Source organism: Cherax quadricarinatus, chromosome 48, assembly GCF_038502225.1.
Source record: "Cherax quadricarinatus isolate ZL_2023a chromosome 48, ASM3850222v1, whole genome shotgun sequence".
NCBI lineage: Eukaryota > Metazoa > Arthropoda > Malacostraca > Decapoda > Parastacidae > Cherax > Cherax quadricarinatus.
The window spans coordinates 14,769,935-14,786,769 of record NC_091339.1 but is presented as its reverse complement, the minus strand read 5'-3'; the positions used below and the strand labels follow the sequence as shown (position 1 = coordinate 14,786,769).

The window sequence follows — 16,835 nt, the reverse complement described above, 5'->3', positions numbered from 1 at the left end:
ATTGTTTAAAAATAAATGATGCAAATAAAAGCCTCCTTTGTTATTCCAGGTAGTTCTGATGATGTGATGTTGGGATATTCATCTGGTTCACCTTTACCATTCCTCACCCTGGAGCCTCCAATATCTGATACAGACTATACCTTCTCATTGGATCCCACAGAGGGCCTCAGTGATTTCTTTGATTTTAATTTCTGACCATGCAGTGTTTAGTCCTGGGAGTGTTTTTACAAAGGCTTGTGAGATCTCTATTATGCATTTTTTTATTTCTGCCCATTTTTATCACATTGCATAATTCTGTTTAAATTTGTATCTGTGTGAATGATTATTGAGGTTTAACAAGGCTTTCTCAATCTTATACAGCAAGTTTTATAGACCAAAGCTTGGTTTTATGTAATGCTAGAATCCCTATATTTTTTCCATTTTATATGGTTTCTATAGTCTATGGAAATTATTTCTTGGAATGAAGATATTTATATGTAGCAGAGTTGATCGGAAACTGGTAGTCGACACCAGTTTAGAATATTTATGTAGTGGAATTGTGTATTTCTGGATGCATCTCAGTTTGGTATTTGTTGTAATAACCATGCATTGAGTATATCTAAGGAGTTTCCCAATAAATTTTTAAGCCTACATTTTTTTTTTAACTGTAAAACAGACATTGGGGATAGATGAGAGATGTTACCACAAGTCCACAGTTCTTGGTCAGATGCTTTGTTGTGCATGTCATGCCCTCTGCATAACCTTGGTCTTGTAGATGGGCTGCTTTCTTGTTAATCGGTAATGAAAGCAAATTATTTGATGCAGTTCATTTTGCATTCCGCATGAGTAAGTGTTCCCATTACTACTATGATCTTGGAGATTTTCAATTATTATAGTGGTACATATTTTTCTATGCACTGCAAGTGGTGTATTGTAAATTATGGTCCACAAGCATATACTTAGGTTGCAAAATGCAATCTATCTTCCATCCTTCCATTTTTTCCCAGTGGATTAAAAATGATGAAATTATACTCGCTTTAAACAATAGATAATTTATTTTTGTGCCAAGGGAGTTTTAACTCAAATTGAACGTTGTTGAGCAGTCGGTTTTAGTTTCAACAATTCGTCCATTAAGTGATCAGAAAGTTTCAGCTACTTTTGCCAGTTCAGATGCCTTATTACCAGAACTTCAGCTGTAGTGTACACAATTTTTTTTAAACACCTACAGTTGTGTAAATTTTAATTAGCAGTGTGATGTTGATGTTGGAGAGCACACCAATGTTGAACCAATTGGTGAAAGTGGTTGTTCCAGACACTCGCATATCGTCAGTGAAAAGGAAAACTTTCCTTTTTAAACTATTAATAGGGCTATGCCAAATAGATCAACCTGATGGTTGATATTGGAATACCAGTGATCCACTGCTCTGGCTTCATAGAAGCCAATGCAGGTAAAATAAAAATTGTGTGCAATGTGGGCACAAATACAGTACGATCCAGCGGAGCTTATAATTTATAGTTTTAATTCCTGTATAGTATCATACTGAGTATACTTACCTGCTGAAGCTTTTAAAGACATTTTGTGCATGTTTGCCAATAAACTTACTTTGCACCCAGTTTCACTGCCAAGCAAAACGTGACTAAAAAAAAAAAAATCACGAAGTAGAGCTCTCTCGCGCCTGACCCAGTGGACCTGAATGTCGACGCACCAATTAAGGCAGTGCCAGTGATGGTTTAATTCAAATTAATTTAGCTGATAATTTTTTTGGATTTGTTAATGCAAAGTTCATTTGATGAATTAAATTTTTATATAAATTTTTTTAATGTGGAACTTCAGACTGATGTGTTAATATTGATGATTATCCATATGTATCATTTTATTGCTTTTATAAGAAGTCCTTATTTTCTTAAACTTCTTTTTTTTTTCACGTGGAAAGGTAAAGGTTTACTTTCTTTGTCCAGAAAATGATCTTCCTGATGTTTATTTTAGAATTAGATGTTAGTGATAATGTCTACATAGTAAACAGTTGTGCCTGGAACCTTAGTCATGAATGTTGATGAGGGAACTAAACCTAACCTTTTTAAGATTATAATCACTGGTAATGTTACCTAAACATTGGCGCTCCATTTTCATAAAAGATAGATTGCTCATGCCTGAGGTAACATCATGATGTTTGTAGAGTTCATTTTTTGTAAATTCATGGTTTTAAGTACAAATTATATTCATTCACCGACACGGCTGTGAGGAGGATGACCCAACGTGGGGGTTGGTTGTTATGAAAAGTGAATTTTGATTGCTGCCTTTTTACCAAATATGATTTGGGTGTAAAGTTTGTGCTGTAAAACAGATTTCCACACTCTTAAACTTTTCACAGCAGTGTCTGATGACACATTTGTTATAAAGATGGAAATAAAGAGATATATGGATAAAATACAATATATCTTATCCTGTGACTATGAAGTTTGAGCTCTATATATTTTGTGCTGCTGCTGTTGGGGTCTTAGTTTGAAGTTGATTTGATTTGTTGAGGTGCTCATGATCATGTCTTATTTTTACACTTTCATTTCCTAAGAATAATTTTCAGTTTAATTTTGTGTTTGCCTATAAAAATTTTTAAATTGCTAAAACAAATTAGCTAACAAAAAGATGAGTGGCGTGTGATTGGATTGACCCTGATTGCATGCCATTCCCTCAGGCACTGTATGACTCCTATGGGTTAAGTGCTCTTCTCATACCTATATTTTATATTTTTAAGCAGTTTTAGCTTTTGGTATATACTTGGGCTGGAGCAAGAACTTTTGTTTACTAAAATGAAGCTTCCTACATAAAAAGCTTCAAAGTTCTCCATTGGCCACTCAGGTCTTTATTCTGCTAACCATACCACGGGCGGGATTTGAACCCGCGGTCAGTCTCTCAAAACTCCAGACCGTCGCGTTAATTTGCCAGATCAGTATACCTTAAATGAGGTGTCAAATTACAATTACTATAACAAGACCTCTCTCGAGGGAGGTGGTTACATTTCTTTTCCTTGGATAAAACCTGCCTAGGTAGGGTCATAACTGCTGTTGTAAACCATAAACTTTGGGTTACAGCAAATGCTACATATGCTTAGAGTATTAAAGTGCCAGAGTTTACCTAGGTATAGAGTGAAGTTCTGAGTTTGATTTCGCCAATTGCGACATGTTCACACACGTGGGTAGCACAGATACTAGTAATTTCAGACCATGTAGTAGAAATAATGATGGGGGGGGGGGGGGGGAAGGGACGCAAGGTAACAACAGTGGTATATAACCCACTGAACAATAAAAAAGCGAGGCAAGAGTATGAGAAGAGCCACAATACAAATTTTAGAAGTGGCACAAGGTAAGAAAAATCAAAGCAGCTACAGGTTGTAAGTGATTTAAATTTGAATTTCAAGTTCAGAGAACCAGATCTGCTTCAGGTCTCTGAATTAACTGGGATCCACACAGGACCAGAAACACTGAGAAGTTTAAGACTAAGCCTCGTGTTTAATCAGCTGCAAAGGCCTAAGGAAGGTGCAAGAGAGCATGGATAAAGTATAGAACATGCATGACTGCAGAGAATACGGAAGTCGGTAGAAAAGTGAGGAATGATTATGCGAAGATTAGAAAAAATACAACCATACGAGGAAGAGAATTCTAAAATGCCAAATAATGAGGATGAAGACCCCTCAAGAGGTTCCTTGATGCTGGTGAGGGGCTCTTGATCTAGGAATTGAATCTGCTCCGGTTCCTTGAATTGAGCCTGAATACCTACCATCCCCCCACCGGCGCTGTATAATCCTACGGGTTTAGCGCTCCCCCATGAAGGATGAAGAATGAGGGGTTGGTTCATAAACTACATTCTGTCAAACGGTGTTTAGAATTCGGGGTCTAATCGATGCGTGGTTGGGAGACTACTTTTCCCATCTTCGCATCAGGCACACGTTTCACTCGTGGGTATCATGGAGAGGTCCCCTCAAGGAAGGTTTCTGACGTTGATGAGGGGCTCCTGATCTAGGGAACTGGATCTGTGCTCCAGTTGCTGTATAGTCCTTGTGGCTTAGCGCTTCTTTTTGATTATAATAATAATAATGTGCTCCAGTTCCCTGAATTAAGCCTGAATACCTTATACAGGCCCTGCATAATCCTACGGGTTTAGCGCTTCCCCTTGATTATTATAATCGTGGAGAGGTGCCCAGTTCCATTTTGAGAATTGTCAAGTTCCAATTTCATTTTGCCATATTCTATTAGAATGTCCTGTCTATCAGCGAGCATGCAGAATTTACCTCCGACGCCGTCACCGCCCTAACCCTTACTTTATCTTCCTCCTCGCTGACGGCCCCACCTGTGACTCAGACTCTGACTTTCTGACAGCAACAGATTTATTACACAAACTTTGATTACTTCCTGTAGCAGTTCACACCGCCCTTACTAGCTACCTGTGTTATACTCTCCATTCTTGCTAGTCTGATCAAGCATATTAAACCTTTAGCAAGCCCTACCCTGCAGTGCTGCATGGCCCTAGTGGGTTTAGCGCTTGAGTTTTATTATAACTGGATTGTAGGGAAGCATTTGACACTCCCACCAGAGATTGATTCAGAAATTAGAGTATGCTGGGATACGAGGTAAAATCACAATATATCAACGCTGTTGACACAGGTGGCGGGTTCTGCCAGCCGGCAAGACAAAACGCCAGGATTACAGCTTAAGATATAACGCAGAGACAGTCACATTCCTCCCTGGGTCTGCGGCAGCTAGTGCACTACCAATTCTGCTGTATAGCAAGCGAAAGGAGTGAAGATGACTGAGATTTCTCTGGCATATGGCAGTCCTTCCTGCGAGGTGTGGAGGACCAGTGGGTGGTGGACTGCGCCGCTGCCACCGTGGTTGCTCGGGGAGGTTCTCCCCTCAAGGAAGGTTCCTTGATGTTGGTGAGGGGCTCTTGATTTAGGGAATTGGATCTGTGCTCCAGTTCCCCGAATTAAGCCTGAATGCCTTCCACATCCCCCCCCCCCAGGCGCTATATAATCCTCTGGGTTTAGCGCTTCCCCCTTGATTATAATGATAATCGGGGAGGTTCTGCCCGTTACATCTTTTTACTCAACGTAAGCCCAAAAAATATGCGATGTGCAGATAATTAAGCTGTAGTCTGCAACAAAGTAGCCGTATTCTCCAGATAAATTATTCTACCAGAGAAATGCCTTCTTCAGTCCAGTTAGAGTATAGGCAGACACGATGGTGCTGGCGCTGTGAATCGGAAAACAGGTATGATGGCACGAGCAGATATCGGACCCATCATGGGGAATGCATCACCAGCATGGAACCCACACCTTATCAAGCATATACGAAAACTATAAAAGATAAAAAAACTGCAACAAGACTAGCTCTAGAGCTGAGGTCGCTCATGGAAGCTTCCCTGATCCTGGTGAGAGGCTCTTGATTTAGATGCTGTATAATCCTCCGGGTTTAGCGCTTCCCCCTTGATTATAATAATAATAATAATCTTGATTTAGATAAATGGATCTGTGCTCCAATTCCCTAAATTAAACCTGAATGCTTTCTATCCTCCCTAGGAGCTGTATAACCCCTAGCTGTATAATCCTCCGGGTTTAGCGCTTCCCCCTTGATTATAATGATAATGTATAACCCTACGGGTTGAGCGCTCCATTATAATAATCTACAGATGAGGGGATTGAGTTATGAAGAGACTGAAATAACTGAACCTGGCGAGTTTAGAAGAATTAGGGGAGAGAAATAGAAAAGGGTCCCGACAAGCAGACAGGTTCGAGCCTCCACCACTGCCTGTTCTAAAAACTCATGGGTTTAAAGTCTCGTGATATTGAATTATAACAGTACACTCCAGCAGGAAAAAATTTGGAAATGTTGACTACATATTAAGCAGAGTGCAATTCTGAAATTCATGGTTAGTGGTATTTATTGTCAGCAAAAAAAAAAAAAAAATAATAAAAATGTGGAAGTGACGCCTCTCACTTAGAGCTTCTCATTGATATTAATTCTCTAGCTGGAAGTCCAAATGCAAACAACCGAGTTCATTTCTAACTTTGGCTCCTATGAGCATTTATTTACTAGTAAAATTTTGATCCTTAATAGATTTTAAATTAACTTACCTCCAGTAAACTTGGTCTGGTGTATACACTGTATACACTGAGAATTTATTCATCACATCCTGCTGCAATTACAATGTAATTAAAATGACTGAAACTTATGGTGATACCGATAGTATGTAAAAAAAGACACGCACAGTTCAAGATATTTACCGAGGAATTATAAATTTCCATGCAAATTTCCAGTAATTATACCACTCAATCCTTGATGTTGGTGAGGGGCTCTTGATTTAGGGAATTGGATCTGTGCTCCAGTTCCCCGAATTAAGCCTGAATGCCTTCCATCCACTCCCCCCCTTCACAGGCACTGTACAATCCTACGGGTTTAGCGCTTCCCCATAATAATAATAATAATAATTAAAGTCGATCTTCTAAGAGGTCTCCTCAGTTTTTATGCCCCATGACCATATAAATAGCTTTATCCAGGTATACGAGTGCTGTATAGTCCTTGTGGTTTAGCGCTTTTTGATGATAATAATAATAATAATAATAGGTATACAAGTAAATATCCAAGTTTATCCCTTAGGAGGCTTAGAGAAATATTGATTTTAAGAGATATTATGACAAATACATGATTAAGACAAAATATAAAATTGCTGAAGTCATATAACAATCGTTATAAATGACAATAATTTTTAAAGGGGTGGACCGGTAAGCCAGCGGAAGGCCTCGGTCAGATGACCAAAACCTCCAAAGGCGGGTCATCATCTGACTAAGACCCGCGTCAGGAAACATTTGTCCTGTTTCCTGACGAACCTTACCTAACCTAAGACAAAATATGAGAAAATGATACGTTAGCAAGGCATTCAACCGTTTTTTTAAGTAGTTTTTCTTCACATATTACGGCTGTTTTCCACAGCTCTGTTTCAGGTAACTTCATAAGACTATTGCTATTACTACTCCAAGAGAAATCTCACTAAGAAATGGCTCCTAGTAATGTACAGGGCGACGACTACAGCTGTACAATTTGCACTAGTGATGTAGGTCAAGTGGTAGTGATGATGGTATCTGCACACGAAGGTTAATGCTTGCACCTTACAGTGTTGTTGGTTGTGGTAGAGGGATGATGGCAAACACCTCGGGAGCAACAACAACCCAGCATACACTCCAATACTTCTAAGAAGGTGAGTAAACTCGCTCCCAGCAGCAATCCCATGACGCCTCCTGCAGAAACGCCAGTGCGTAGTCAAGACATGGTAGCAAAGTATTTTATCCACAGTGGTATATTACAAACCATTCTGGAGAAATACCCTGACTTTGCTCCCTGCAAATAAAACATTACCACGTGTGTGTGTGTGTACTCACCTAACTGAGGTTTCAGGGGTCGAGACTCAGCTCCTGCCCCCGCCTCTTCACTGATCGCTACTAGGTCCTCTCTGCTCCCTGAGCTTTGTCATATCTCGTCTTAAAGCTATATATGGTTCCTGCCTCCACTACGTCACTTGCTAGGCTACTCCACTTCCTGGCGACTCTATGACTGAAGAAATACTTCCTAACATCCCTGTTACTCGTCTGAGTCTTCAGCTTCCAATTGTGACCCCTTGTTTCTGTGTCCCCTCTCTGGAACATCCTGTGTGTGTGTGTGTGTACTCACCTAGTTGTACTCACCTAGTTGAGGTTGCGAGGGTCGAGTCCGAGCTCCTGGCCCCGCCTCTTCACTGATCGCTACTAGGTCACTCTCCCTGAGCCGTGAGCTTTATCATACCTCTGCTTAAAGCTATGTATGGATCCTGCCTCCACTACATCGCTTCCCAAACTATTCCACTTACTGACTACTCTGTGGTTGAAGAAATACCTCCTAACAGGGCCAGACTCATGGAACTCTGTGTTCATCAAGAACTGCAAGAAGCCCCTATCACGAGCCTTTTCCATCCTATGGAGAGGGAGTATGGACACGGGGGTCGTCCCACAGTTACTAAAAACAACAGACATAGCCCCACTCCACAAAGGGGGCAGTAAAGCAACAGCAAAGAACTACAGACCAATAGCACTATCATCCCATATCATAAAAATCACCATAACATTGTATCAATCGCATCTTAGATGCTAGAAAAATGACAGGATGGATAATGAGAACCTTCAAAACTAGGGAGGCCAAGCCCATGATGACACTCTTCAGGTCACTTGTTCTATCTAGGCTGGAATATTGCTGCACACTAACAGCACCTTTCAAGGCAGGTGAAATTGCCGACCTAGAAAATGTACAGAGAACTTTCACGGCGCGCATAACGGAGATAAAACACCTCAATTATTGGGAGCGCTTGAGGTTCCTAAACCTGTATTCCCTGGAACGCAGGAGGGAGAGATACATGATTATATACACCTGGAAAATCCTAGAGGGACTAGTACCGAACTTGCACACGAAAATCACTCATTACGAAAGCAAAAGACTTGGCAGACGATGCACCATCCCCCCAATGAAAAGCAGGGGTGTCACTAGCACGTTAAGAGACCATACAATAAGTGTCAGGGGCCCGAGACTGTTCAACTGCCTCCCAGCACACATAAGGGGGATTACCAACAGACCCCTGGCAGTCTTCAAGCTGGCACTGGACAAGCACCTAAAGTCAGTTCCGGATCAGCTGGGCTGTGGCTCGTATGTTGGTTTGCGTGCAGCCAGCAGCAACAGCCTGGTTGATCAGGCTCTGATCCACCAGGAGGCCTGGTCTCAGACCGGGCCGCGGGGGCGTTGACCCCCGGAACTCTCTCCAGGTAAACTCCAGGTAACATCCCTGTGATTCATCTGTGTCTTCAGCTTCCAACTGTGTCCCCTTGTTACTGTATCCAATCTCTGGAACATCCTGTCTTTGTCCACCTTGTCAATTCCTCTCAGTATTTTGTATGTTGTTATCATGTCCCCCCTATCTCTCCTGTCCTCCAGTGTCGTCAGGTTGATTTCCCTTAACCTCTCCTCGTAAGACATACCTCTTAGCTCTGGGACTAGTCTTGTTGCAAACTTTTGCATTTTCTCTAGTTTCTTTACGTGCTTGGCTAGGTGTGGGTTCCAAACTGGTGCCGCATACTCCAATATGAGCCTAACGTATACGGTGTACAGGGTCCTGAATGATTCCTTATTAAGATGTCGGAATACTGTTCTGAGGTTTGCTAGGCGCCCATATGCTGCAGCAGTTATTTGGTTGATGTGCACTTCAGGAGATGTGCCTGGTGTTATACTCACCCCAAGATCTTTTTCCTTGAGTGAGGTTTGTAGTCTCTGGCCCCCTAGACTGTACTCTGTCTGCAGTCTTCTTTTCCCTTCCCTAATCTTCATGACTTTGCACTTGGTGGGATTTAACTCCAAGAGCCAATTGCTGGACCAGGTCTGCAGCCTGTCCAGATCCCTTTGTAGTTCTGCCTGGTCTTCGATCGAGTGAATTCTTCTCATCAACTTTACGTCATCTGCAAACAGGGACACCTCAGAGTCTATTCCTTCCATCATGTCGTTCACAAATACCAGAAACAGCACTGGTCCTAGGACTGACCCCTGTGGGACCCCGCTGGTCACAGGTGCCCACTCTGACACCTCGCCACGTACCATGACTCGCTGCTTTCTTCCTGACAAGTATTCCCTGATCCATTGTAGTGCCTTCCCTGTTATCCCTGCTTGGTCCTCCAGTTTTTGCACCAATCTCTTGTGTGGAACTGTGTCAAACGCCTTCTTGCAGTCCAAGAAAATGCAATCCACCCAGCCCTCTCTCTCTTGTCTTACTGCTGTCACCATGTCATAGAACTCCAGTAGGTTTGTGACACAGGATTTCCCGTCCCTGAAACCATGTTGGCTGCTGTTGATGAGATCATTCCTTTCTAGGTGTTCCACCACTCTTCTCCTGATAATCTTCTCCATGATTTTGCATACTATACATGTCAGTGACACTGATCTGTAGTTTAATGCTTCATGTCTGTCTCCTTTTTTAAAGATTGGGACTACATTTGCTGTCTTCCATGCCTCAGGCAGTCTCCCTGTTTCGATAGATGTATTGAATGTTGTTGTTAGGGGTACACATAGTGCCTCTGCTCCCTCTCTCAATACCCATGGGGAGATGTTATCTGGCCCCATTGCCTTTGAGGTATCTAGCTCACTCAGAAGCCTCTTCACTTCTTCCTCGGTTGTGTGCACTGTGTCCTGCACATTGTGGTGTGCCCCACCTCTCCGTCTTTCTGGAGCCCCTTCTGTCTCCTCTGTGAACACTTCTTTGAATCTCTTGTTGAGTTCCTCACATACTTCACGGTCATTTCTTGTTGTCTCTCCTCCTTCCTTCCTTAGCCTGATTACCTGGTCCTTGACTGTTGTTTTCCTCCTGATGTGGCTATACAACAGTTTCGGGTCAGATTTGGCTTTCGCTGCTATGTCGTTTTCATATTGTCGTTGGACCTCCCTTCCTATCTGTGCATATTCGTTTCTGGCTCTACGACTGCTCTCCTTATTCTCCTGGGTCATTTGCCTTCTATATTTCTTCCATTCCCTAGCACACTTGGTTTTTGCCTCCCTGCACCTTTGGGTAAACCATGGGCTCATCCTGGCTTTTTCATTATTCCTGTTACCCTTGGGTACAAACCTCTCCTCAGCCTCCTTGCATTTTGCTGCTACATATTCCATCATCTCATTAACTGGCTTCCCTGCCAGTTCTCTGTCCCACTGAACCCCGTTCAGGAAGTCCCTCATTCCTGTGTAGTCCCCTTTCCTGTAGTTTGGTTTCATTTGTCCTGGCCTTCCTGCTTCTCCCTCCACTTGTAGCTCTACTGTGTATTCGAAGCTTAAAACCACATGGTCACTGGTCCCAAGGGGTCTTTCATATGTGATGTCCTCGATATCTTCACTACTCAAGGTGAATACTAAGTCCAGCCTTGCTGGTTCATCCTCTCCTCTCTCTCTTGTAGTGTCCCTTACGTGTTGGCACATGAAGTTTTCCAGTACCACCTCCATCATCTTAGCCCTCCATGTATCTTGGCCCCCACGTGGGTCCAAGTTCTCCCAATCGATCTCCTTGTGGTTAAAGTCACCCATGATCAGGAGCTTTGCCCTGCATGCATGAGCTCTTCTGGCCACTCTAGCCAGTGTGTCAACCATCGCTCTATTGCTCTCGTCCTACTCTTGCCTTGGCCTCCTGCTGTTCTGTGGTGGGTTATATATCACTGCTATTACCACCTTGGGACCTCCAGAGTGAAGCGTTCCCGCTATGTAATCACTTTCTTCTCCGCTGTCTCCTCTCTCCAGCTCATCAAAATTCCAGCGATTTTTGATCAGCAATGCTAGGAACACCCTCTTGTACTCTTCCGAGTATTTCAATCGTGGTTTCTCTTGGAGGATCCTGTTCTGCACTGTTTCCGTCCTGAGAATCAGCTTGATTGGTCGGTTTCTCCCCTTCGAGTACCCCCCTATTCTCTGAAAATTTACAATCTCGTCCATCTCTTCACCTATTTCCGTGATGATTTTCTCAATCTCCTTTCTTTCTTCCTGCTGCCTTTCAGTGTGTGTCCTTTCCTCTCTCTCCTGAAGCCCATGGATAAACACTGATTTTGCCCTTTCCTCCTCCCATTGCCTCACCCTCTGTGACTCTGGATCCTGCCTGTATGTGGTCAGTTTCTCCCTTGTTTTTTCCAGTGGCTCTTGATAGCATGGTTGTGCCTCAGCATTCGACCTATCGCCCTCTCCATCTGCAATCAGCTGTTCTTCCCTTTCACTCCTTGGTCCTCCTTGGCAGGCTGATATGACCTTAGCATAATTCATAATTCCTTCCTTCCTGTTCGGCCTCGCAGCTTCATATGCTGTGTCTTCTCTGGTCACTGCCCCTGTAACTCGCTTCAGCCTATTTATCTCATCTTCTAGGACCCTTATCTTGGCTACTGCAGTTTCGACTTGTGCCTCCCAATTCTTTGTCTCCTTCTCCAACCTCTTTTCCAATTTCACAGAGAGCTCTTTCTCCATTTTTTCAGAAAGCTCTCCTAATGTTCTCTCCCACTCTTGTTCCATCCTTTTCCACTGCTCCTCCATCCACTCCTCCCTACCAGAATCATTCTCATCTGATCCTTGGTTCCTGCGAGTCCCCACCATTTTTTTTGTGAGAGAAGAGAGAAGGGAAAGGTAGAAGGAGAGAGAGAGGGGAAGAGTGAGAAGGGAAAGGGGGAGAGAGAGTGTGAGAGGGGGAAAGAGAGAGAAGGGAAGGGAAGGAGAGGGGGAGAGTGAGAAGGGAAAAATGGAGAAGAGATGGAGAGAGAGAGAGAGAGAGAGAGAGAGAGAGAGAGAGAGAGAGAGAGAGAGAGAGAGAGAGAGAGAGAGAGAAAAGGGAAAGTAGAGAGAGGGGGATAGTGAGAAGGAAAAAGGGGAAGAGAGAGTGAGAGTGAGAGAGAGAGGGGGAGAGAGAGTGAAGGGAAGGGTAGGAGAGGGGGAGAGTTAGAAGGGAAAATGGGAAAGAGAGAGAGCAAGAGAGAGAGACAGAGAGAGAAAGAGAAGGAGAGAGGGAGAGTGAGAGAGAGGGAGAGAGAGTGAAGGGAAGGGTAGGAGAGGTGGAGAGTTAGAAGGGAAAATGGGGAAGAGAGAGAGCAAGAGAGAGAGAGAGAGGGAGAGAGAGGGAGAGAGGGAGAGAGGGAGAGAGGGAGGGAGAGAGAGACGAAGGTAGAGAGGGAGAGAGAGAGAAGGCAAAGAGAGGGGGAGAGAGAGGGGGGAGAGAGGGGGAGAAGGGGGAAAGAGGGAGGAGATGGAAGAGGGAGAGGGGAGAGAGAGGCTAGGGGGAGAGGGAGGGGAGGAGGGGAGAGAGATGGGGAAAGGGAGAGGCGAGAGATAATGAGAGGGGAGAGATGTTAGAGGGGGAGAGATGTTAGAGGGGGGGAGGTGTTAGAGGTAAGAGATGTTAGAGGGGAGAGATGGGAGAGGGAAGAGAGGGAGAGAGAAGGAGCGAGGTTCAGATGGTCAGTTCACAGGACGGTGTGAAATCCTGTGTATGTGTGTTTGCGTGTGTACTACAGCTTACAAGTGCTTGTTCCTATTCCTGTGTGTGTGTGTGTGTGTGTGTGTGTGTGTGTGTGTGTGTGTGTGTGTGTGTGTGTGTGTGTGTGTGTGTGTGTGTGTGTGTGTGTGTGTGTGTGTGTGTGTGTGTGTGTGTGTGTGTGTGTATGTATGTATATGTGTGTGTGTATGTATGTGTATGTGTGTGTGTGTGTATGTGTACTCACCTAGTTGTACTCACCTAGTTGAGGTTGCGGGGGTCGAGTCCGAGCTCCTGGCCCCGCCTCTTCACTGATCGCTACTAGGTCACTCTCCCTGAGCCGTGAGCTTTATCATACCTCTGCTTAAAGCTATGTATGGATCCTGCCTCCACTACATCGCTTCCCAAACTATTCCACTTACTGACTACTCTGTGGCTGAAGAAATACTTCCTAACATCCCTGTGATTCATCTGTGTCTTCAGCTTCCAACTGTGTCCCCTTGTTACTGTGTCCAATCTCTGGAACATCCTGTCTTTGTCCACCTTGTCAATTCCTCTCAGTATTTTGTATGTCGTTATCATGTCCCCCCTATCTCTCCTGTCCTCCAGTGTCGTCAGGTTGATTTCCCTTAACCTCTCCTCGTAGGACATACCTCTTAGCTCTGGGACTAGTCTTGTCGCAAACCTTTGCACTTTCTCTAGTTTCTTCACGTGCTTGGCTAGGTGTGGGTTCCAAACTGGTGCTGCATACTCCAATATGGGCCTAACGTACACGGTGTACAGGGTCCTGAATGATTCCTTATTAAGATGTCGGAATGCTGTTCTGAGGTTTGCTAGGCGCCCATATGCTGCAGCAGTTATTTGGTTGATGTGCGCTTCAGGAGATGTGCCTGGTGTTATACTCACCCCAAGATCTTTTTCCTTGAGTGAGGTTTGTAGTCTCTGACCCCCTAGACTGTACTCCGTCTGCGGCCTTCTTTGCCCTTCCCCAATCTTCATGACTTTGCACTTGGTGGGATTGAACTCCAGGAGCCAATTGCTGGACAAGGTCTGCAGCCTGTCCAGATCCCTTTGTAGTTCTGCCTGGTCTTCGATCGAGTGAATTCTTCTCATCAACTTCACGTCATCTGCAAACAGGGACACCTCAGAGTCTATTCCTTCCGTCATGTCATTCACAAATACCAGAAACAGCACTGGTCCTAGGACTGACCCCTGCGGGACCCCGCTGGTCACAGGTGCCCACTCTGACACCTCGCCACGTACCATGACTCGCTGCTGTCTTCCTGACAAGTATTCCCTGATCCATTGTAGTGCCTTCCCTGTTATCCCTGCTTGGTCCTCCAGTTTTTGCACCAATTTCTTGTGTGGAACTGTGTCAAACGCCTTCTTGCAGTCCAAGAAAATGCAATGTGTGTGTGTGTGTGTGTGTGTATGTGTGTGTGTATGTGTGTGTGTGTGTGTATGTGTGTGTGTACTCACCTAGTTGAGGTTGCGGTGGTCGAGTCCGAGCTCCTGGCCCCGCCTCTTCACTGATCGCTACTAGGTCACTCTCCCTGAGCCGTGAGCTTTATCATACCTCTGCTTGTGTGTGTATGTGTGTGTGTGTGTGTGTGTGTATGTGTGTGTGTGTGTATGTGTGTGTGTGTGTGCGTGTGTGTGTGTGTGTGCTCGAGTAGTTGTACTCACCTAGTTGAGGTTGCGGGGGTCGAGTCCGAGCTCCTGGCCCCGCCTCTTCACTGATCGCTACTAGGTCACTCTCCCTGAGCCGTGAGCTTTATCATACCTCTGCTTAAAGCTATGTATGGATCCTGCCTCCACTACATCGCTTCCCAAACTATTCCACTTACTGACTACTCTGTGGCTGAAGAAATACTTCCTAACATCCCTGTGATTCATCTGTGTCTTCAGCTTCCAACTGTGTGTGTGTGTGTGTGTGTGTGTGTGTGTGTGTGTGTGTGTGTGTGTGTGTGTGTGCCCCCACTTCTAAGTATTCATACTGCTAATAAATACTGGTAGATACCAGTAATTCTAAGCTTACCAATACTTGTAACACTTATCGATTCTACTTCTAAAATTCAGAAAGTAGCTAGGTTGTAAAATTTAGCTTGTCTCAGCTTAAGTGTCTGACGTTATCCCTCACTGCCGCTTTACTCCTTTCACTCTCGTCTATGCTATTTCTACTCTAATTCTGGTAATGGCTTGCAGGAGTGAGTGACCAGTATCTAACAGTGATGCAGGACCAGAACTCAATCTTGCAAAATGCAACCTCAACAGGTGAGCAATACTTGCGCTGGCAGCGGTGTGATGACAAGTTGCCAGAAGCTGATGACGTAGTCGTCGTACATAGGCCTTCTATCACTATTTTGTAAGTCCTTCACCCGTGATGTTTATAACCATATATGCTCATGCATCCCGTGTTCCTCAAGTGATTTCACTTTTCACTTATTACAGAATACACTTCACATTCGGTGTTACACTTTATATGTATAATGGCATACAAACTGTTGTGACGTCACTGCTTCAGTAGGCCTACTGCCACCTTCCCTTGTTGTATATTTTAATTTTTCTTTCTCCTTTTGCTTATTAACTTTTTCACTCTCACATTATGGTGCCCCACATTTCACTTGTTAACCAAACGCTGGTAATTCTTGATCACCCGTTTCCACACTCACTTTGATCTTTTTATGTTTGTATCTGTGTGGCAACAGTGCCTAGTAGATCCACAACGGTTTGGCACTTTAAAAGAAAATACTGAATTTAGGTTTCCCCTCGATTTTTTTCAACTAATAACTATAGTTATCACTCGCAGGTTTGTTCACTGACTTTGTCACTACCACTGATTACTGCTAGCGGTTATTGCACGCCTCAAAAACACGAAGGTTCTCGGAGCCTTGTGTACCCACGTCTGCACCCACCATGTGTGTGTGTATGTGTGTGTGTGTATGTGTATGTGTGTGTGTATGTGTGTGTGTGTGTGTGTGTGTGTGTGTGTGTGTGTGTGTGTGTGTGTGTGTGTGTGTGTGTGTGTGTGTGTGTTGTGCAACATTTGCAAATCTTTACTGTGGAAACTTTTCACCAGACAATAGCTTCTTAAGTCTAGTACACAGAAGAACTGTGTAAGATGAGTTTGAGGTAATAAGTCCCTCAACCTGGTGTCAATGTAGTCAGGGACTAAGTTGATACACAGGGAATGGATATAGTCTGTAGATGCAAGACAATGCTCAGAAATTCAATCCTAAAAGTGACATTGTGTAAAGCGTTGGTGTGTGAAGCTGTGTTAATGGAGAGAGAGCAATTGTTCCTCATCCTTAAGAAAATATTTGTTCGGATTTTTAACCCACAGAGTTAATCACCCAGGATAACCCAAGAGAGTCAGTGAGTCATCCATGACTGTGTCTTATTTCCATTGTGGCCCTTCACTCTTGTCCCCCAGGATGCGACCCATACCAGTCGACTAACACCCAGGTACCTACTGCTAGGTGAATAGGAACAGAAGGTGTAAGGAAACTGCCCAACGTTTCCACCTATGCCGGGGACTGAATCGCGGACACTCAGTGTGTGAGGCGAGAGCGTTGTCTACTAAACCACGGGACCTTTCCTGCTGGTGACAAAATGCCAAACGACTTCTGAGCGAGTACGTGGCCTGGGGGTAAATCAAAGTCAAAAGCAACGTTTATTTCCACATGATACAATGTTTATATAGAAATGGGTGATAGTTGAATGCGTGCAGAAAACTCACGGTTATTTAAACAACACAAGGCGGCACCAGCACCTCTACCTGCCCATTCAGTGTTACAGAAGATCAAAC

At 44.1% G+C, this 16,835-nt stretch overlaps 1 protein-coding gene across 9 annotated transcripts in view; it reads left to right on the top strand.

Moving 5' to 3' along the window:
• LOC128696131 (transcription factor E2F4-like) overlaps positions 1-1,664 on the top strand; it is a 72,823-nt gene extending 71,159 nt beyond the window's left edge. For all 9 annotated transcript variants that reach the window (XM_070094893.1, XM_070094892.1, XM_070094898.1 and 6 more), the window contains one exon: positions 50-1,664. In XM_070094893.1, the coding sequence (XP_069950994.1) occupies positions 50-195 (146 nt within the window). In that variant the 3' untranslated portion in view covers positions 196-1,664. The remainder of the gene's footprint in view (positions 1-49) is intronic.
• Positions 1,665-16,835: the final 15,171 nt, after the last annotated feature.